The 23,939-nt window shown below is 35.7% G+C and overlaps 1 protein-coding gene across 4 annotated transcripts in view; it reads right to left on the bottom strand.

Annotated features, from left to right (window-relative positions):
• Positions 1-23,939, bottom strand: part of ADAM10 (ADAM metallopeptidase domain 10) — a 115,683-nt gene that overhangs the window by 58,972 nt on the left and 32,772 nt on the right. For all 4 annotated transcript variants that reach the window (XM_023616648.2, XM_070235892.1, XM_023616656.2 and 1 more), the window contains 2 exons: positions 8,984-9,102; positions 6,625-6,783 (listed from right to left, as the gene is read on the bottom strand). In XM_023616648.2, coding sequence (XP_023472416.1) covers positions 6,625-6,783; positions 8,984-9,102 — 278 coding nt within the window. The remainder of the gene's footprint in view (positions 1-6,624; positions 6,784-8,983; positions 9,103-23,939) is intronic.

Genomic DNA, 23,939 nt, shown 5'->3' with positions numbered 1-23,939 from the left:
CTATTCTCCCTGGTCACCACATTAACTATAAAAATGGACAATGACATTTTCCTTCTAAAATTCTGACAATATAATCCCCATTTCTAGAACAAGTCTTTGTTGAACTAATGAATAAGCCCTCATTGAGAGGCTAAATCATAGGATGCACTGTAGTTCCCCTGAAAAGGCCAAACGGCATATTCTTTCACAAAGAATGAGTCATTGGTGTAGAATATTCAGCCTATTTAAAACAAAGATCCGCTTCAAATCTACTGCCTTTCTTCCAGTTCCTTTGCATGCCAACCTCTTGCTTTTGTTTTGTTGTAGGAGGCGCAAATATAAATAATACATATATTGTGATACCTCCTCAAGAAGGAAATAGCTCTAGTTAACTCTCCATCAACCACTCCAGGAAGGGGTATCTGGACAGTTCAGACTCTGCCCAACAGACTCACGCATAAATGGTTCTCACTACATACTAACTAAGGTAGACTTTGTACCCTCACTACCCCCAGCAAGGCATCCCTCCCTCTATGTGACTGGCAGGTTAGGAATTTGACTGCAAAGTCCAAGGCCTTGGCTCTGAGATGGCTCTCTAACAGTCAAAACTTGGTGTAATGCCCATGGACAAAGAAAACAGATTAGTGGTTGCCAGAGGGGAAGGGAGACGTGGGGGAGCATAAGGGGCAAAAGGGCACATATATATGGTGACTGACAAATAATAATGTACAACTGACATTTCACAATGTTATAAACTATTATGACCTCAATAAAATCAAAAAATTTGGGGGCTGGCCCAGTGGTGCAGTGGTTAAGTGCACAGGTTCCGCTTCGGTGGCCCAGGGTTCACTGGTTGGGATCCCAGGTACGGACATAGCACTGCTTGGCAAAAGCCATGCTGTGGTAGGCGTCCCACATATAAAGTAGAGGAAGATGGACCTGGATGTTAGTTCAGGGCCAGTCTTCCCCAGCAAAAACAGAATTGGCAGTAGTTAGCTCAGGGCAAATCTTCCTAAAAAGAATTTTTAAAAATCAAAAGATTTTTTAAAACTTGGTGCAATTCCTCCAATAACATGCTATGCATTACCAACTCCAATCAAATAATCCAACTTTTATTACATTAATTGAATTTAAAGTACAGTGACTCCACAGACAGATAATGTACAAGAAGTTGCCTTCTTAATATCTGGAGGGTAGCTGTGTGGGTCCTTACCCATGAAAATGCCATTTATCCCCAAAGTTGCCAAAAATCAACATGGATTCACTGAGGGATAGTAAAAGGAAGAAGTAGGCTTTTTAGAATTGATGATGAGCTTGGAAGTGTTAAAAACAAGAAAACAGGCCCAAAATTGAGTCACTTAGGCTAAGCCCCACATCGCCAAACCAAGACTTAACTTTATTATGGTTTCAGCCTCTCCCAGAAATAGAATCTTAAACCAGTCAGTCAGGAACCACCTGGTCAGCACTGGTGAGGTAATCTGCCTGACAGACCCTTGCTATCCCCTAAAAGGAAGTGACTTTGCCACAACCAGCCCACTTGTTGCTAGTATAACTTCCTTGTTTCTGCTCCCTTCTGCCTATAAGTGTTTCACTTTGTACTGCTCCTCAGAGGTCCTTTCTATCTGCGAGATGAGATGCTGCCCAATTCAGGAATAGCTGAACAAAGATAATAATATCTTTAAAATTTATGCAGTTGAATTTTGGTTTTTAACAGAGGAATGGAAGAACGGATAGGATGGGCCCCAAATGCCCTTCCTCTTTCTAATTCCAGTGGATAGGAGTCCCTTTCTCCCTAGTACCCCTTCCCCATCTCCCATATCCAGTCTCTGTTTGGGGAGGGTAAGGAAAGCATGGGAAGAGGGACACAGTATGATTGTCCCTGGGAAGGAGAGGAAGCTGAAGATGGTCCCCTTTTCCACTTGCACTTACAACACTGATCTTCTAAGAAACATCTCTTCTAAGATGGGGAGCTGGGCCAGGCATGTCCCTCCCAACTCCTGGTTTTTAAGAAGAAAGGGTTAGTATTGGCGGCCAAGCAGATCATGGGCATCAGGTCAATAGGAGAAATGTTGCTCTATTATTCTGATCAATTATAAATAGAATCACTAGACTCTAAAATGCATTAGGACAGAACCTTTGCCCTGTTCATCACTGTATCCATAGTATCAGAAAGTGTCTTGTACAGATTAGGCACTCAAAGTGTTCATTAATAAATTAACCAGTCATTAAACCTATAAAACTTGTAAGTGAAAGATGTAATAAAAATTTGTAACACACTGATTTCAAGTGACCATTATTTCCATTTATTCAATTTGTATATACACCTATATACAGAAAAAGGGGGACTATGGGCTAAAAAAGATGCCAGTTTCTTTTCTTTTCTGAAGTTCCTGAGCTGTGGCAGCTTAAAAGAAATAGTGTTGCAGCCAGAGTAATAGCTTCCCTTCTTCTGTCATCACAGATTCTTATCTCTAGCAGTCAAAAGTCTACCTTTAACTTCAAGGTTCAAGTCAAATGCCACCTCCCCTGAAAAGTCTACCTAAGAATCCCTAAGGCTCCCTCAGTATGTACTACCCTCTGTGCTTTGATGACATTTCCATTACAGCATTTATCACATTCTGACTCTGTATTAATTGACTGAGAAGTCCCCTGAAGATCTTTTTTTAAAGTCTTAATCCTTCCTGTACATTTACAAATCAATAAACACTTGTTGAATTTTTCAGTCAGCAGCTGGTTTCTATGCCTCTTTTCCAAGGTCATCCATTAACCAAAGATCTACAAAGTGCTGACTCCAATAACCTTCCAGCCTTCATTCTACTTGTAATAACTAGGAACTGTCTACCGTTTTAAAGTGATTCTACAGGGAAGTGTGTTCTAAATCCCTAACTACTTTACAGATTGACCATAAAATAGGGTATGTTCAAAATTAGGGCCTGTATGCCCATAAATTTCCTAATTGTATGTTAATGTTATTCTTAATTGCATTAATTTGTTTACAAAACAAATAATGGGAGGAAAAAAAACTACTATTTACCAAATATCATCGATACAAGAATAAATGACAGAGTATACAGACTCAAAGAACTTACAGTCTAGCTGAGGTGTGAGGCATGTAAAGTATTCCATTTAAATATTAACTTGCTAAGTGTTTAGTCTCCCTGTACTCATCTACAGTTTATTAAATATTGGTTGAATTTAATTTAGTCATCCACTCAACAGCTGTTTTCCTTTCCTGTCTCTTTTCAAAAGTCAATCACATGATCAATGACCTATACACCACTGGATGCAAAACCTAGGGAGGACTCACCAACACATAAACAGCAGTAAAGAGAGGACGCTCAGAACTGAGGGCTCCAAAAGACTTCTAGGAGATCAGACCTGAATCGCATTTTGAAGGATGAGTATGGATTTGGGGCAGAGAGAATCTATACACAGCTAGACTGAGATGAACACTCCTTCTGCTCTCTTGCTTCCACAAGGCTTGTTCTAAATTTCCAAAATGTCCCCTTTCTAGAGGTCAGGTATCAGACCAAGATAGTAAAAGTCCTTAGTATTTATTTCATCCCCTTGCCCCTTCAAAATTTATCTTCTTTAATCAATCAATAGTTGATGAGTTATTATCAAAAACTTTATAGTAGTTTTGTTTATAATAACTCAAAACTGGAAACAACCCAAATGTCCATCAACAGGTAAATGTATAAACAGAATGTTATCCATACAATGGAAAACTACTCAGCAATAAAAAGAAATAAACTATTAATACACACAGCATGGATGAATTTCAAAATAACTGTGCTAAGTTAAAGAAGTCAGATTTTTATAGAACAGTACATAGTGTATAACTGTATTTACATAAAAGTCTAGAAAATGCAAACTAACCTGCAGGTTAGTGCCTGAGGAAAGAGGGGATGGGAAGGAGAGAAGGATTACACTAAGTAGGAGGAAGGTTTGGGGGGTAACGGATACATACACTATCTTGATTATGGTGATAGTTTCACAGATGTATACATATGTAAAAATTATCAAATTGTATACTTCACATATGAGCAGCTTATTGTATGTCAATTTTTCCTCAATGAAGCTATTTTAAAAAGTAATACCAATTAGAGAGATGTGACAACCAAATGCAATGTGTGAACCTTGACTGAATCTTGTTTTAAAAAAAAAAAAACGGAGGGGCCAGCCCGGTGGTGCAGTGGTTAAGTTCCCATGTTACATGTCAGTGGCCCAGGGTCTACCAGTTCAGATCCTGGACACAAACCTATGTACCGCTTATCAAGCCATGCTGTGGCAGGCGTCCCACATATAAAGTAGAGGAAGATGGGCAGAGATGTTAGCTCAGGGCCAGTCTTCCTCAGCAAAAAGAGGAGGACTAGCAACAGATGTTAGCTCAAGGCTAATCTTCCTCAAAAAAAACTCTGTTTAAGACGATTTCTTCCCATACTCTCATCCTCATATTGTTACATTTCCACTCACCAGAGAAAATTACAAACAAAATCACTCTAAACACTACAATTTTTAAGCTCTAATATCACAACTGGTATGTAATAAAAAGAATGTGAAAAGCCCTCCTTAACACAAACATACATTTACTTGGACAAGTGAAAAATAAAAGAAGAACTCAATGGTAAAGTTAAACATCAAAAGGAATAGAAAACCTAGTTGCATTCAATGTCATTAATCCTCCAAGCTACCTCATCATCTTCAGGGAAAAAGAAAAGTTGACAATAAGGAAGATATTTGGAAGTTACTGTAAGATGCAAAGTGGGAAAATGTAATTATATGACAAGGAGGAAATAAAAGTGGGAAAAAAGAGAAGGATATGCTTAAACTACATAAAAGTAGATAAGAGAAGAAGGAAAACAAGAGAGAAGATGTAATAATAGAAATCATAAAAGGCAGAACAAACACAGTAGACGGTACTTATGGGAAGTGTAAAGCAAAGGAAAAAGTTTGATTACAGTATGATGGGAAGGAAAAGATGAGTTCAATATCTGTCAAATTACTCTCTTCCTCTTCTTCCTTTCCCAAAAGCTCTCGGTTGATTTTGAGGAAACATTATAGGGAAAATGTTTCAAGATTTCATTAAGTATCTATGAAGAACCTGCTCCAGAGATATATGATATTCAGAATGTTAAAGGATATTTAGAATATTAAAAGAAACAAACTGCAATTGGAGAACTTACATACTTTGATAGGGGAGGCAAACCAGAAAAAAACACTAAATTACTAAGAAAATTACAAAGGTATATACAAATCAATTAGATGATAAATTCTGTTAGCAGAAAGAAAGAAAGACAAAGGAATTCATATTCCAAGTGGTAAAGGAGGACTGTAGCTTGGAGCTTGAGGAGAGTATGTAACTCCAGGAAGGGAAATTAGAAAAGGAATCAAATAAAGATGAGTGAAAACAGAGGCAGGAGCATTAATGAATTTATGATTTAGTAAGTAGCTAAAATCAGAAACACATCCTACCTAGAGTAACTACGCTATTTTCTGTAGTGATCCAGCCTCAGAAATAACTTGCAGTCTGCAGTTGGGCAGACTGAAGTATGGAAACTGTCAGAGCTGATGGAGTGAAAAAGTCAAAATGGTTAAGGATTCCTAGCATATTACTAGGGCTGCAAAATTAAATAATTGACAACAAATTTCTGGCTGTAGAAAGGAAAACAAAGCCAGGAAGAAGCAATCAAGTTAGGAAAATAGGCAAAAATTGAGAGAGCAGTCTAATTACAGTCAAAATAAAATATGGGGCCAGCCCCATGGCCTAGTGGTTAAGTTTGGCATGCTCGACTTTGCCCAGGTTCAACTCCTGAGCATGGACCTATACCATTTGTTGGCAGCCATGTTGCAGCAGTGACCCATATACAAAATAGAGGAACACTGGCACAGATGTTAGCTCAGGACGCATCTTCCTCAGCAAAAATAAATAAAATATGAGTACTCAAGAGGCATAAAAATTATGGGAATGAATTCCTATAGTATTTCATTAAGGCATTCTCATAACTGGATGACTATGGATGATATATAGACAATGGTAGAACTAAAAAGTAAAGTCTAAATACACCTTCTACTCTTAAAACACAGGAAAAGAACTTTCCCAACAAATTACCATCAGATAAAGACAACAGTAGAGGGCAAAATCCATAATGATAAACCTGGAGTCTTACCAAGCTGAAGTCAAGTCATTATTTCAAGATTTCTAAAAGAAATACTGAAAGGACTTAAGAAATTACAAAAATATCTAAAATATTCCTTAAATATTACACAAATATCCACACTAAAATTTACCTAAGAAGATAACAATGCTTCAGTAGGCCACAAACACAAAGGCATTACAGCATTAAATGATGAGCTGATATAAGAATATTGGATTTCCAGTTCAATCATAGTTGGTTGGTTCACAGTTCAAATAGAATTGGTTGTATCCTATCAACAAAGTAAGACTCACACGGATTGACAAGGAAATTGCCTCATCAAATAGATCTATTATTCATTAAATTGAGACTTTGTTTGTGAAACTATTTTCTAGCCTGATTAATAGCTTAGGAAAGAAAACAGCTCAGGCTTCATTTGTCTCCACATAGTTTTAACTATTTATATGCCTTTTTGTAAAAGGCTACTTGATAAAATTTAAGTACTTACTAATATCATCTTCATGATAAATAACAGAGTGAAACGGCAGACTTCGGTCTTTAATATATCTCTCTGCTGGCTCAACATAAAATGTGCCACCATGAGTCCGGATGAATCCTTCAAATCTTCCATCAATAACAGACCCATGGCTAAAACTTCCTTCTTCACCTATTAATGAAAGCAACAAACTCTTGAAAATTTAATTTGCACATGAATGTTAACATCCATTCTCCTATAAAAAGCCATTCTTATACATTTTTAAAAACTTGAATACAAATTTACTGGGGAAATTAATTTTCACATAAAATATATCAAGCTGAAGTTAAGATGTGAACAGCAACTAGTACTTAGCTGAGGCATATACAATTACTAGTAACAACAATGAAAAACAGAACATCTGTCTTGCTGACAATCATATTCCCAGCACCTAGCACAGTGCCTGGCATGCACGCAGCAATCATTCAATAAATAATTGTTAAATTAACTTAACTCAGAAGGAAGCAAATCCACTCATAAAATATATACTTTCAAAATAAAGAGATCAAAGAATCTTTTGAAATTCTGCTCTAATTACCATAAGAAAAAAAGTTCCTTTCCCATCCGATATATTCTACATGAGACTTTTGGCTTCCTTACTACCTTCAGGTTTTGTATAAATACATTTTCTTAAATAAGAAAGTGTCAAATATTTCAGCAACAATTTGAACAAAAGTATACCAACAATCCTATTTAATATATTGGACAAAGATCTGGAATCCTGTCCCATCAATTATACTTTTCTAGTGAAAGAAAATAACAGGAAAAAAGGTATTTTTGGCTCTTAATATAGTCACAAAGAAAAGATGAGCACCAAACATCAAATGATATGAAGAGGTATAAGTAGGAAGAGTAGGCTTTAAAAGTTAAATTTACTTGTTAAATTTTCTCATTAACACAAAAATCAGGGGGCCAGCCCTGTGGCCAAGCGGTTAAGTTCACACACCTCACTTTGGCAGCCCAGGGTTTGCCAGTTCAGATCCTGGGCACGGACCTAGCACCGCTCATCAAGCCATGGTGTAGTGGCATAACACATAGAAGAACTAGAATGACTTACAACTAGGATATACAATTATGAACTGGGGCTTTGAGGGGGAAAAAAAGGAAGATTGGCAACAGATGTTAGCTCAGGGCCAATTTTCCTCACCAAAAAGTGAGTAAATAAATAAAAATCAGGCTTTCCACAGTTTTGTAAGTTGTAGATTAACATTAATTAGTTGACTTTGAATTAATCAGGCACTAAAAGCTAAGAACCCAAGACACTGGCATTTTAAACAACATCATTTTTATCTGCAAACTCATTTAGTCTTATACTTTTCTTGACCATAGCCTAGCAAAAAGGGACAGAGACTGTAAGTTATTTGCCCAGCAAGATAAACGATCAAGAAAATAATAGAAAACTGTAGTCTGACATTAAAAATCTAGACCGACGGTAAAACACTTTCCTTTGGTCACATAATTCTAAGAGCACTAAAAACTTAGAATTTATTAACTAGGTTTAATCTACAAGTGAGAAATTTTAAGTATAAAAATGCCTCATTTATCAGGCATAATAAAAAGAAACATTTCTATAAGCACTTAATTTTTCATAGTATTATGATTTTGAGTAGAAATCTCTCTAATATGTAGAAATGAAATTTAACTTCTAGTTAACTTTGTCTTAATAACCAAGGATCATTTTGAGTATTTATTAACGTATAGAGTTAACAACAATATTTTGCCCTTCTCTCACACCTCCAGAAGACTTGGATTTTTTTTAGCTTTTTATGACTTCTATAATTTTCTGTTGTTCCCACATTACTAAGCTGTCAAAGTCAACCCCTCACCCCCCAATACCTTTTTAATCTGGTGTAGTAAGAGAAATTTGTTAGAACTGTGAAAAAAAGCAAAGAGATTGAGGAAGGAAGGCCCTGGGAAGATTTTCCTCTGAACGACTTTGTCATTATTTTTGGCTCTTAAGATAATCTTTACAGTTTCCTTTTAGATTTTTCCTCTTTTCTTATAAAACACAGGAAAGTTACTGCTAATTTCTTGCTTGGAAGATCAGAAAGTTATAGATGTCATTAAAATTTTTTTTTAAATCTAACATTTGGAGGTATTGAGTCAAAAATTCATCCTTTCAGAGGCCAGACAATGCATAATTCAGTATTTAACGTACACATAAAGATAGGTCCAAGGATTACTTCATTCTTCAAAGACCCTTCATGATATATTCAAATCTCCTAAGGATTAATCTCCTCTTTTCTGAAACATCTGCCTATACTTCAAAATAAACATATTTCCTCGTGTAGAAAAAAATTAAAGAACAGGGTTCTTTTAAGGTTCAACTTACCATAAATATGTCCAGTGTATATATGAGAGGTATCATAATCAAGTATTTTATTTGAAGTTTCTACTTTAAATTCATCACTAAAAAGGGAAGTATCCCTCTTCATTCGTAGGTTGAAATGTCTGCAAAATAGGATAGGAAAGAGAAAAATGAAATTAAAAAGATCCAAAGTTTAAACAATTTTTTTTTAATAAATATGTCTGCAAAATGCAGACTTTTTCACAAAATTTTTCTATTTGGGAAATACACCGACCAAGATTTCTTATAAAAATTCTGCTCTAAAATTCAACCTAGTATCTGTGATACAACTCTAAATTATATACAATTAAACAGTAACTGTCTAGGATATATTTAAAAATAAATGCCTATAGGCTGACTCCTACATGGTAAGACAAGATCATTCAACAAGCAACTAAGTTGCTTGGAGATAAAAACAAGCTTCTTGACCCAATTACTGTTATTCACTACCATCTTCCCTCTCTAGTAGTTCAGCAGTTTGAGATTTTCCTCTACTTTTCACAACTCAATTAAGATCATACATAGAAAAGTTGTGTCTATATTAGATCATGTCTCTCCTCAGAGATGCATGCTGTTTTCTGAGAACAAAGGTGCATGCTCTTTCTTTTACACACATCATCCAGACACACACACACACACACACACAACCTTTCAATTCCTTTATTTTTTCCCTGGGGCTTCTAATTCTTCTAATTATCTTTGGACCTTCCTCAGTTCAATTTGAGAACACCAAAAGACATAATGTTAGCAGAAATCACATTCATTCTAACAGTCCTCTATAAAGGAGAGGGAAAGACCAAAATATTGAAGCAAAAGTAAACATTCTAGGGTTTAGAATCAAACTTTAAGCCTAAAATTTACTAGCCCAGGATTTCTGTCCGTGAAATGAAGATAAGACATCTATCTCGTAGAACTGTTTTCAGGATTAGAGATCATAACGTATATAAAGTCATTAACACAGTATCTGGTACACAGGAGATGTACAATAAATGGCAACAAATTAGCTACCATTACTAAACTCTTAAAAGTATATCAAGTCTCTTTTATAATTGCCAGAAAAGTCTATACATAACACAATTTCTACCAAGGAATCTGAACCAAAGTCTTCAATTAGCCAACCCCCAAATGTTAACAGGATGTGGAGTAACTGGAACTCAACACATTGTAGTGCAAGTACAAAAGCAATCACTTTGGAAAAGCAGCAGTTTTCTATAAAGTTAAACATACAAAAACCCTATGACTCACAATCTACTCCAAGAGAAATGAAAACATAAAACATATGCCCACACAAACTACTGGACACAAATGTCCACAGCATTATTCATAATAGCAAAAAACTGTAAATAACCTAAATGTCTATCAACGAGTAAAAAGATAAAAAGATTGTGGCCTATTCATACAATGGCAAACTACTCAGCAACAAAAAAGATCAAACTACTAAAGATATGCACTTTTGTGAAGACACAAAAGAATAGCCACAGTATAATTCCACATGAATGTAATTCTAGAATAGGTAAAACTATTGTGACAGAGAGCAGATCAGTGTTTGCCTGGGGTGGAGAGAAACTAAGAGCAAAAGGGAATGAAGGAACTTTTTGCTATGATGGAAATGTTCTATATCTTGATTTTAACGGAAGTTACACAAGTGTATACATTTGTCAAAACCATACACTTGAAATGAGTATACTTTATTTTATATAAATTATACTTCAATAAAGTTGATTTTAAAGAAAAAGAACCAACTTGTTTTTCAAGTGAATAGGGGTCAACAGGGTATACTCCTAAGCTTCAGAAAGTGTGTCCCTTTTTGAACACTACTTTAGCTTTTCCTTAATTTCATGTCAATCTTGGCACCCTTTTATTCTGAGGCTGTACTCATTTTCTACTTGCCAAAAACTCTCACCAAAAAACTCCTAGGGTGGGGCCAGCCCGGTGGTGCAGCGGTTAAGTTCGCATGTTCCGCTGCGGCGGACCAGGGTTCGCCAGTTCGGATCCCAGGTGCATACATGGCACCACTTGACATGCCATGCTGTGGTAGGTGTCCCACATATAAAGTAGAGGAAGACGGGCACAGATGTTAGCTCAGGGTCAGTCTTCCTCAGCAAAAAGAGGAGGACTGGTGGCAGTTAGCTTTGGGCTAAAAAAAAAAAAAAAACACCTCCTAGGGCTTATCAGGTGCTGTGACAAGGACTCTAAGCTAGGAAAGGCATCCTTAGAGCCTTATGGTTCCAAACTACTGCAGCAAGTAATCAACAAAGCCATACATCTTCTAACTGGGATCTCCACAAAGTTAAAGTAGACTATCATGAACAAACTGGAATCCTGACTGAATTTTTATTGCACATCCTGTCTTTTAATAAAATTACTTCTGTCAACTAATAGGAAATTCTTGATCATAAATGTGAGTTCAAATACATACATAATTTTTTAAAGGATCAGAATATTTTGAAAAATCATTAATTTGTCATTACATATACTTTCAATTTATCATATAAATACTACTTCTAAAACAGCATCTTTGTTAAACAGACTAAACAATAAATGTCCAAGGCTTAATATATTTATCATTCAGGAATTATTTTTCATCAAAATTAGTGTACCCTAAAACTATTATAAGCAAAAGCATTAGTATTCTATATGGCAAAAAAAAAGGGTAAAAGTTTCAGAAAGACACTTAAGTTCCCCAGAAGAGTCTATGTTATACTTCTTACCCAAAAAAATAGTTTTACAACACTTAAAGTGTCTAAGAAGAAAGCAACCCTAGAAGGATGCTATAAGAAAGAGAATTTTAGAACACGTAAAGCAGGCCTCTTCCCACCCTGATGCTGATTTCATAAGAAAATCACCTCATACATAAAAAACATTATTCTCAGTATTGATTTAAATTGAATTAAAAACATATATAAAATCAGTTCTTAATTATCCATGCAGAGAGTCAAGCAGCAGTATAGATAATAAAGGAAAAATTAAATTTAGATCATACTTCCAAATACACTGCTTTTATTAATATCAAAATTAATTGGCATCTAAAACACATATCAAAAGAAGAGAGAATGGAACAAGGGTGAGCCTGGAAGGCACGTAAATGGTAGAAAGAAGCCAACTGAACTAAAGTCTGTCATAATCTATGAAACAGATAAATACAAATGAATAATCAGAAGCTGGACATAATTTATTCCATTAACTAAGCCACTGGATTACAATTCCCTAATTTTAATTCCATTACCATCTGTTTGATAGTTCATATCTATATGCTATTTTAACATGTGTATAAATTAAAAATTCTTTGCAACATTACTGTTGAAAAACATATTACAAAATAACAATAAAAATTAGCTGATTAACCACATTCTACCTTCCCAGTTTCTCACAAGCCCCAAATAAAAAACAATCTGAAAACATAACCTGATTTTTTAATTGTTTAAACTTTTGGCCCAAAGGTCAGAAAAACTGCAGCAAACACTGCCTTATAAAATTCTTGCATTCTGGGAAAACAGTTTCATGGTTCCTCAAAAAGTTAAACACAGAATTACCATATGATCCATCAGTTCTACTTCTAGATATATACCCAAAGAAGCCAAGTCAGGGACTCAAACAGATACATATTGGTATACCAATGTTTACAGCAGCATTACTCACAATAGCCAAAAGATGGAAACAATCCAAATGTCTATCAACAGATGGATAAAAAAATGGTAAGGTAATGATAAAAATGACTTAAAAAAATGGTATGAGTGGTAAACACATATAACCGATTAGTCTAAAAAAGGACTAAAATTCTGATACATGCTATAATATGGATGAACCCTGAAAGCATTATGCTAAGTCAGTCAGACACAAAAGGACAAATATTGTATGATTCCACTTATATGAGGTACCCAGAATACGTAAATTCACAGAGACAGAAAGTAGAACAGAGGTTACAGGGATTGGTGGGAGAGCTGGGGAGTTATTGTTTAATGGGTACACAGTTCCTGTTTGGGAAGATGAAAAATCTCTGGAAATGGATAGTGGTAATAGTTGCACAACACTGTAAATGTACTTAATACCAATGAATTGTACATTTCAATGCATTAAACGTACAATTTAATTCACTGAATTAAAAATGGTTAAAATAGGGGCCGCCCCGTGGCCAAGTGGTTAAGTTCGTGCGCCCCACTTCGGCAGCCCAGGGTTTCGCCGGTTCGGATCCTGGGTGCAGACATGGCATCACTCGTCAAGCCATGCTGAGGCGGCATCCCACGTGTCACAACTAGAAGGACCCACAACTAAGACATACAACTATGTACCAGGGGGCTTTGGAGAGAAAAAGGAAAAATAAAATCTTTTAAAAAAATGGTTAAAATAGTAAGTTAGATGTTATTTTACCACAACAAAAACAAATAAATAAATTTTTAAATCATTGATTCCAAAAAGCTGGAGTATAAAATAAAATTGTATGGCCAGAGATACCCTTCTTAGTGGTAAAAGCCCCAAGAGATTTGGTTGAGACAGTAGTGTTGTGATAATGATGAGATTCTAACACTCTTGTTAAATTTATACAGGTTTATGATTTTCAGAGCACTTTTACATATATTACCACATCTTAGCCTCACAGAAACATTGCCAAGGACGAATGACGAATATTTTTCCAAAGGGCATGACTCAAGATCAGAAGACTAGAATTAGGAGAACTCCAGTGTTTGGTTGCTACATATTATTCTTTCTACCGTACCACAAACGCCTCTCAAGCACGTGATGAAAACAGTCAAGCTAATACATGCTAAGTGCTGTACTAGTCAATGTAATATTATCAGTCTCCACCACCAAGTCATTTTTAAAATCTGACTTTTAAATTTTAAAATGCAAATAAGATATAGAAATGAAAATATAACGTTACTTGACTTTTACTGAAAATTGTACTTTACAACACCACTATAAGAAATTCTTTTTTTATTATTAATGCTTGAGCCACTTTCCAGACTAAGGCTAAACTCTGTTCCCTTTTACTATGCTTCTTTCAGCAGGTTTAGTTCTGTTTTTTTATTATTATAATACAGTATGTTGTCATCAAAGATAAACTTCAGATTTCCTTCGAGGAAGTAAGATGCTCTGTATCAAGAACATTATTGCACTGGGAATGCTTTTCTACCCTTAGATTTAACCACTGTATTGATTCTATGGATCAATAGTATTTTGTCTCTCATCCTGATTATAGTAGTTCTATTACAATTCTTCTAAGCTTTCCTCAGTGGCATTATAGTAAAGTTATAAAGAATAGAGTGAAATTATAGGAGGGAAAAATCAGTTAACAAATGACAGCAAGTGAAAAAATACACCAGATTCCAATTTTCCAGCCTCAGTGTTCCAGAAGTGCAGTCGTACTGTGTGGTAATAACAGCTGGTTTTCCTTTCTTAGGCTTTAGAAAAGCACTCAACATCTAAAGCAAACAAATAATTGAGGTACCAAATCCACCTTTGGTACAAAACAACAAAATAAAGTACTTTAGGATATGATTCTATAAGTTTCTGAAAGGTTATGTACCTTCTATATCTTTAATATAAGTAGGTACCTCTCTACAGATCAGAACAGTGAGAATATAGAGTAAAAAAAGTTGCCTCATCCCATGCGATTGCTCTTTTGGCTAAAGATAGTATGGCTCTGATTCTCAGAAGAAAATAGCAATAGATAAAGGGTGCAGCCCTTGAACTGAAGTCATATGAGGACAAAAAGCCTCAACTAGTCAAATACCTTGGTAACACAGGGAAGAAACCTGAGAGCAAAAACCTTGCTTCAAAGTATGTCAGTGTAATGCAGCGGTCCCAGAGACCAGGACTGTCTTCGTGAACAGAGGTCTATCACACCTAAATGGAACAGATCTATGGTAGGCCTGGGTTAGTGATTCCTAGAAATAAAACTGTACTTAATACGGCATCCCTGACGTCTCTAGACAGTCTTTACACGCTCATCTTCTTCTTAATAAAGGTGTTTTACACAGTCTCCATCCAAATTATTTTTTAAGACAAGTTTCCAATATTAACATCAAATATTAGAGTCAAATATCTAGTTTACCTTCACTAGTATACTTTTTGAAACAGAAAAGTTCTTTTTTCAAAATATTTTAAAGAAGCCAATACTTAAAAAAAGAAAAAAAGGATAAAATACAAAGGGTTGGTAGAAGCAAAAAGGGCAGAGTCAGCTCACGTGCACCCCACTAGGCAATACCGGAGACATCCTCCACAGAAATTCTAGGGCGCTACAGTTTGAAACACGTAGTTCAAGGCTTAACTAATGGCCCTGAGTTAAATTACTTCAAATAAGCAAAAATACATAAACAAGAAGCCTCAAGAGTCCCCAAAAAGATAAAAGTGAAACTAAAACCTGAGCTAAAATGAGTAACTTTATCTTGTGTAAGAAGACAAACAGATCATGAGTATGAGTCTTTCCCATATATAGGAGAGCCAAGGAGAAGAATCTGCCATAGCAGCACGATAACAGAACACATGATTACATGTGCTATACATGATTGCAGAATAAGTACATTTATCTGTTGGAGAGGGAAAAAAAGATGTCTGTAAATACTTTCTGATTTCATGTAACTATGTAACTAAAAAATTGGCAAGCAAAACTACTGTATACAAAACACTGAAACAACGACGGATTTAAGAGTAAAGTGAGACTTCAACTCAGATATTTAATGTAAATCAAATGTATAAAATTATAAAGATCACCTAAATTTTCTAATTTCACAAATCAGAGAAGGCTGACTTGATCGAGATCATACAAATAAAATCAGAGCTTGAATCTAAACTAAAGTCTTCAGTTAGCCAACCAATGATCTTTCTACCACACCAAGCTACAGTCCCCTGCTTAGGCTGTATAAAGGACTGCCAGGATGGCAAAATATAGGGCATCTTGCTAGTGAAAGACAAAAATGAAAGACTGACTTAAAAAGCATAATCAATGGTAATGTTATATCTAAAAGAATGTGTCAATGGAAGGGAATCTAAAAGAAAGTGGTCAAAGGAATAAAACTGACTGTACATCCAAAGAAAGTGATCAGAACCATGAACTTGATTGCATACTATTCTTTAATTCCATAAATATTTACTGAGCACTTACCAGTGCTAAGCCAGAGAATACAGACATGAACAACACAATTCACAGAATACATTATAGTTCACACATGGTTAGTGCACAGAGAGAAAGGGAAGGAGGATGGGCAGAAAGAAGGACGTTGGTCTTGTAGTAATAAGCACTATGATGAAAAACAAAGCAAGTGATAAACACTATGATGAAAAACAAAGTAGGGTAAAAGCACAAAGTGGTAGGAGGAAAGAAGGATGCTGTTTTACAAAAGGTGGTAGAAAACACTTCTCTGACATTTGAGCAGAGACTTGAATGAAGTGAAGGAGCAAGAGCCACGTGGTTATGGAGGGGAGGTAGGAAAGGGTTTCAGGCAGAGGAACAAAACATGCAAATGCATGCATTTGTGTGTTGGAGAAAAATTATTGGGGCTACAGTGGTATAAAGAAGGGGGAAGAGAGCAGGAGATAAGGTAGGAGAACAGAATCTAGCACACAGAAGGGACTCTAAAGCCTTCGCTGAATTAAAGAAGACTTGTCGGGGCAGCTAGCAGGTTGTTATTTATGTGACAAACACTCTCTAAAACATCTCTGTGATTATATCCTTTCAAACTACAATACTGGCTATTCCCTTTTTGGGGAGACTGAGGGGTGGGATGGGGACTTGCCCTTCTGCCATACATTCTCATCATTTCAGATCTCTCCTTTTTAAAGATAAAATCTATCATCTCTTCCCTATGCTCCTCAATTATCCCACTCCCATCTACATTTTCCTGCCCCTTTTCCACATCCAGGGATGCCTGAGGATCCAAACACCTCCCCCAAGCTCCACTCCCAGGGGCTGCCCATTCCACTGCAGTGACTCAAGTAGCTCTGGTCTCTTTCCCTGTGGATAAGTGGGTATTACACTCACTTCTTCTCCTCAGTCTCCCTCCTACTTAAGATAGAGATTCTGATGAAGCAGAGGTACTGCTGCTCTGCTATAGCAAAGTGTCTGACAGCTTTTTGATCTGTCTTGCTGATAATCTCAACCTCCAGAAGAAAAAGAATACAATGATGGGAACTTCTACTCTAGACTTAACAGTGACAAACTATGAATAACTGGTTGATGATGAAGTAACAAGAACTTAGGGAGAAGACACCACCATCATTCTATCATAATTTGTTAAAACAAGAAAAGAAAAAACAGCATAAAAGAGCAAAAGTTTTAATAAAGCAGATTATTAAACGTTCACAGAAAGCACAGGTAAAATCTCCTATTTGGGGACTTTAAACACATACAAATGAAGTTGAATGACCATGTATCAAAAACATCATCCAATATTAAGTTGGACAAAGTAACCTCTACAGTCTCTCAAGATAAATAATGTGAAAGACTCGCTCAGTTTAACAGATGAAAGTAAGCTATTTGTGAAAGTGAAACGTAAAAAGATTTTGGGAGTCACATTTACAGCCAGAACAGTTTTACTATGGTCAATTAAAACGTGTTTGTACTTCACACATTTAGGAAAAAATGAGCCAAGCTATACTCAGAAGATAACTGGGTCCTTGCAATCAATCACTGCAGAATTAGCAGAGATGGTTCCTCAAAGATATTGGCCCAATATGCTCTTGTAACTAAAATGCCCAAAGAAATATTGGCTATTATCATCAATCATTAGAAATTCAAACAAGTCATTTCTTTACCCTTATACATCACTATGATGTGTCCAAATCTGGACTACTCTGTATAATCAGAGCCAGCAAGATCAAACAGAACTACGGAAATTCAAAGAAGGATAAGCAACATGGACTAAGAATACTGTTAATGTTCAGCATGACAAAAGCAAGGAGCAGCAATTAAGCACTCCCCTCCCTGAAATACTTTTTCCCTTGGCTTCTAGGATACCGTGGTCTCAAGTTTTCTTCTACTTTTCTTCCCACTCCTCAGTTTTTGCATGCCCTCCTCCACCTAACCCTTAAAATGCTAGCATTTAGCAGGGCTCTCTCCTAGGCCTACTCAAGAACTTCACATAACATGTCCAAAACTGAACTTACGATTTCTCTCCAAATTTACAGCTGTTCCAGTACTCCCTATCTCAGTAAATGGCCCCAGGAGCCACTCAGTTGCTCAAACCAGAAAACATCATCCTTGACTCCTTCTCTTCATACTTCAATACAAATTAACCAAGTCCAATAAATTCTGCCTTCAAAATATCTCTCAATCTATACACTCTCCTTCCTCACCTCTAGTACCACCTTAAGCCAGGCTACCACCTCCCATAAGGGCTAGTACAACAGCCTCCTAGCTAGCCTCAATGCATTTAGTCTTACTCCCTTCCAAACTATTCTTCATTCATGGCAAGACTGGACTTTTAAACCTCATAAAATTATTTATCATTAAAAATCTCCTGTTGCTAAGTAAAAAACTGTCACTAAGACTTACATAAACTCTTAAAGATCTGGCTCCCGCTTACATCCACAGCCTCATTTGAAACCATTCTCCCTCACATTTTAAGGATAAGTCACACTGAAACTCCTCCATTTCCATGAATATGCCCCTTCTCATCTCATATCATAGCATATCTTTGCACGTGCTGTTTCCTCTGTCTAGAACACAGTTCCTCCCCTTCTTTCCCTAACCAACTCCTTTTTCAGTCATTCTTCCAGGCTCAGTTTAAACGCTATTTCCTGAGAGTAGCCTTCCTCGACCTCCAGACAAGATGGCATCTCCCTATGCTCCCATAACAATCTTCTGAACACTTCTTTCTAAACAAATTTCACAGCTGCCATTCCTAATCCAGTATCTGTCTTTCTCATGAGTCCATAAACTCCACAACAGCAAGGACCTGCCTTCCTCAGCTACTCTATAACTAGCAACTACTAAAGTGCCTGGAATACATTAGATGCTTAATAACTATATAAAACAATGAAACAGTTGAAACAAATTAAAATATGGACGTGGACTTAGTATGCCATATTAAAACTACAGAAACATCTCTTATAGCTCAAATAAAATTTAAACAAAAGGAAATGCACAAGATATCTGTTCATTCAATCCAGAGAGCAAAATTTCATTTAACTCAATTTGTGGTTTAGGATTTCTTTAATTAAAAAAAAACAAAAACAATGAATACTGCCATATAACACAACTATTCATCCCATACCAACATATCTAAGATTCTTGATACGCTAGACTTTGTGTTTCTATTTGATTTGTTGGTTCAGCATTATTCTCCCAGCACAGACTGTTTTGGAATCTAACTTGTGCAAAGTGATTATAATTTAAGATTTCAGAGACATACACAAATTAACAACTCAATTTTATCCCTAACAAGTGACATACAAACATACAAGTGACATACAAACAAGAGACAAAAATATCTGTCAACCCAAATAAGTAGAGAAAGGCTTTAAGAAGTTAGAGAAGAGGTTATGATACAACCAAGTGAGGAATCTCAGTATTCAGAAGCTATTTCAAAAAGTATATGTGATGACCAAAGAATTTTTAAACATATTGATAGTTTAAAAAAAAAAAATCACAGTACTACACAATATCTAATCGATGCTTAATAAATCAACCCAAACAAGTATAATATTATAAAACCAATAAACTAAACATATGCATTCAGCATGTAAAGGATTTTCAGGTATAATGAAATGAGAAACATTTAAATAACTTTTAGTCATATAAAATCCTTGCTACACTTTCAAGAAATAGCACAGCTTACATACAGCTTAATCACTTGAAGAACAAAAAAAATTAAGCTGGCTATAAATCCAAATTAAATCTAAGCTAGAACGCTTATCTCAGAAAAGACCCAACTATATAGGCAACATTTTACTATGAAATATAACTCACAAGATGATGGATGGGCTTTACCACTAGGCATACACCTAACTTCTAATATTTACTGTCTAGGCCACCAACTCTGGAAACTCTGACATGAAATATACCATTGCATACAAATCTGTTTTGGATCAACTTTTAGAGGAAATGATGTATCCAAAGAATTAAAAATAGTCAGAAAAATATTTTTACACGTGTACTTCCATTTCCTTTTCAAAATGAGAGGGAGGAAGCTTAATTTAAGTTTTTCTTAAGACTTGTTCTGTCTGTTCCACATAAAACCTAGTTAGTGCTTAAAAACATGTAAAATAAAAATGATAAGACGGTAAGCTCAGAGTAATCATCAGCTCTCAATTTAGCTTCCTAAATACAAAATTAACATGCACATAACTCAACTCTTGCATTCTCTTATGATTCAGTAAGTAATTCAAGTAGCCAGTGTCCCTTCAGATTTTTTTTAAAACAGATTTGTTAGGCTTTTAATTCCTATGTAAAGAGGAATCGGGCAAGAATAAAGAACATCACATCCTAGAAAATCCACCGCTGAGACGAACAGCTGTGTGAAATATATTTAAACTAATAATATATGCTAAAGGGCACTGTACCTGACATAAAGTAGGTACCAACTAAACACCATTTTCCTTAAGGAATTTTTGCTCAAACTTGCTCAAATTTTGTCAAGGGAGATTTAACTGCCGAGTCAGTATTTTTCAAAATTTTATTTTTCCACATCCACAACAATAGCATTTTTGCACAATTCAAGTTAATCCTGTGCTCTTCTTTACGAGCTGGCATCCATTTGTGCTCCCTGGATTACCTCCGCCTCTCAAAGCATGCTAGTTTGTCTGTGGAATTAAAAGTGTCCTGAGTTTCTGCTACCCTTATCATCATGATATGACAAAGATAAAGCCAAGACACTTCCAGACTAAGCCAACTCCAGTCAGGATCCATCAAAGGGAATATGTACGTGTTTTACAGGTGGCCTGGGCCACATTCTTTACACTTTCTATTTTAGAAGTAGGGAGAACTTGAGTTCCAAACTGCAAAGAAAACTTCTAATCAAATGTCTGACCATTTGTTTTGAACAATGTGAAAACTTACTATTAAGGCTATAGGAAGAATTATCTTGCCAAAATCAGCAAAAAGAAACTTGTAAATTCTCCAAAACATTATACTCCACTTAAGAAAAAATGTTGGTATCTTCTATACTATATAAAAATCACACATCAGATAGAAACAATCTTTGATTTATTATGTACCAAAGTAATTAAACACACAGGCAGAAAAAATAGTTTCTTACTGACTAGACAGTCACAGTGTTTTGACTTTTTAAAATTTAGTTACTTGGGTGTTACTAACATATTCTGTAGAGTTTTAAAGCAGGAATGTTAAAGATAAATATTATCTCATCCAAAATTCAAGGTTTTACTAACAAGGAAACTGAGGCTCAGTAGAAATCTCTAGATAACTCATGTTAAATCAGAAGGGAACTCCATTCAATCTCTGAATTACCACAGTACTCTTTTCTCTACCCAGTTTACAACTGTTTCAATACATATATTATGCTTCCTACAAAATCACAAGTTTCTTTACTAAGTGGATTCCCACTCAAATGCAAAGTTGGTAGACGTGAACCATCAAATCTATGAAAGGCAGTACAGTTAGCAAAGTGATGAGAAGACCAGAAAACAAGGACAAGATGACTGCCCCAAAGTATACAATTTGAAAAATAAGATATGGAGAAGGAAAAGGTTTAAAATCACATATATAAAAAACAAGAAAACACATGATGCAATATAACGGTACATGCAGACATCCTACCAAAAGATAAACTACATTATATCAGGGTTCTCAGATATTCTTTCTACTTATTTTTTTTAAATACCACTATGAAGTAATATCTCAGAAAATTTATAGAAGTTCCATTAGAAAGAAGGAACGGTGGAATGATCCCTTATGCTTCTCCTCAATGACAGTTGCCAACAAAAGGCACAGATTAAATATACATAAACATTAGAATGTCACCATGAACTGTAATAAGGATCACTACTATACAATCTTGCAGTGAAGTTTTTCTCATGCTATACTAATACCCTTGGATAAATCCAGGAGATATTTATTTATTTTAAATTTTCATCTAGATCAATATAGGAGTATGCTGATATTCTATCACATTATATAAAACCAAGACTTTAACAACATAAAATTTGCATTTTATGAAAGTCACATAAGCAAAATTCCTAATGAAAATGTGGTACATTGGTATTACATAAGCCTAAAATACACGACAGTTAACCAAGGAATGGCAGGATATGGACATGTCATTTACTAGTATCAAAGAAGAAGAAGGCAAGGGAATGACAACAGACAGTCTCTGGTACATTACACACTTTCACATGAACATGAAGAGAGAAAAAGAACAAATTTTCCACGATTATTTAAAAAACCTGCCTCCCACAATATGATCAATCTGCCTACTACTTACTGATAAAGAACAACTGCTAAAGGGGATGAGACATTCCAGATAATACAGCATTTAAGCTGAAAGCCTATCTCCTAATATTTTAGTATACTTTATTATCCATCAAATTAAATAGCTATAAGCAAGTGATACTTTACTTTTTCTGATTAAACTGTATGGTGAGGGCCAGACCTAAACAAAAGTATTAGTTACATACTTCCCCCACAGCACTTTATGCTTATAAATGTTGTAACTCCCTTCATAAAGCTTCATTCCTTCAATCACTTGTTCAATATAACATTAAATGACCATCATCTATGCAAAAAAAGGTGAGCACAACTCAGGCTCTGCCCTTCAAGTTCACAGGGAACAGAGGACATATGCAAGTACACAAAGTGAAAATAAAATGTGACAAATTGCTATAATTGACATACGTATTGTTAAGTGAGCTTAGAGGAAGAAACAATGCTGTGGGAGCATATCAACTCAGGCTCTCATTTGTCAGAACTTATCCAAGGAAAGCAATTTCTGAAGCCGAGAAAACTGATTATTAGTTTCTCAGCAAAGCTAAGAGGTATCTTTTCCCCTAGTATCTATTATCAAAATATTTTAATATCCCAATGAATATTACTGAAGTGTGTCTCAAAATATCTGTAGCACTGCCTCATGTGGTACTTTTATTTTCAAACAACTTTAAACTTTATTTCAAGTGAAACAGTCTTTTTTTCTTTTTGTGTGTGAGGAAGATTAGTCCTGAGCTAACATCTGTTGCCAATCTTCCTCTTTTTGCTGAGGAAGATTGTCACTGAGCTAACATCTGTGCCCATCTTCCTCACATCATGTGGGATGCCACCACCACTTGACAAGCTGGTGCTAGGTCCCCGTCTATGATCTGAACCCACAAATCCCAGCCGCCGAAGTGGAGAGCATGAACTTAACCACTACGCCACCAGGCTGGCCCTGCAAGAGCAACAGTTTTTCATGGAATTCTTAAAAGTGGACTTTGGGCTTGAAGAATCTCAACATTTCCTCATTTAACATTAACACCTGTAAACTTGGGCTGTGATACCTCGAGATGTGATTCCTTATTTAGGAAACTTGGAAGCCAGGTTGGAAGAAATTTGTTCACGTGCTTAGGCATAAACACACAGCACAAAGAAAGACTTTAATACTGAAACACGCACACACACCCCACAGAGACTGTACTAGTACCCAGAGATGCAAGACATAATGTCTAACTAAGCAGAACTCTTTTCAAGTATATTCATTTTTGTATGTCTAAGTTTACTCAGAGTATTTACTGTACTGCAATTTATTAAAGTATTCTGATCTGATTCTAGGGAACTAAGCCCCACTATATGATCAGGAGAAACAAACTCTACTTGACATTTTTTAAAAGATGAAAAATATGTAAGTCTAGCCACAATGCACATTTTACAGACTGGGCTACAGCTAAGTATAGCCCAAGTCATCCCAAAACTATATCCATAATAAAGGTAGGTCTTCCAACACACTGCTGCTTTATCACAATCACTTTTCTTCTCATTTGTATTACAAATTGCTATTAACCAAATAACCAATAATTT

The sequence above is a fragment of the Equus caballus genome, chromosome 1, assembly GCF_041296265.1.
Source record: "Equus caballus isolate H_3958 breed thoroughbred chromosome 1, TB-T2T, whole genome shotgun sequence".
Lineage (NCBI taxonomy): Eukaryota > Metazoa > Chordata > Mammalia > Perissodactyla > Equidae > Equus > Equus caballus.
Note: the sequence above shows the minus strand (reverse complement) of the source record. Positions and strands in the feature narration are given on the sequence as shown.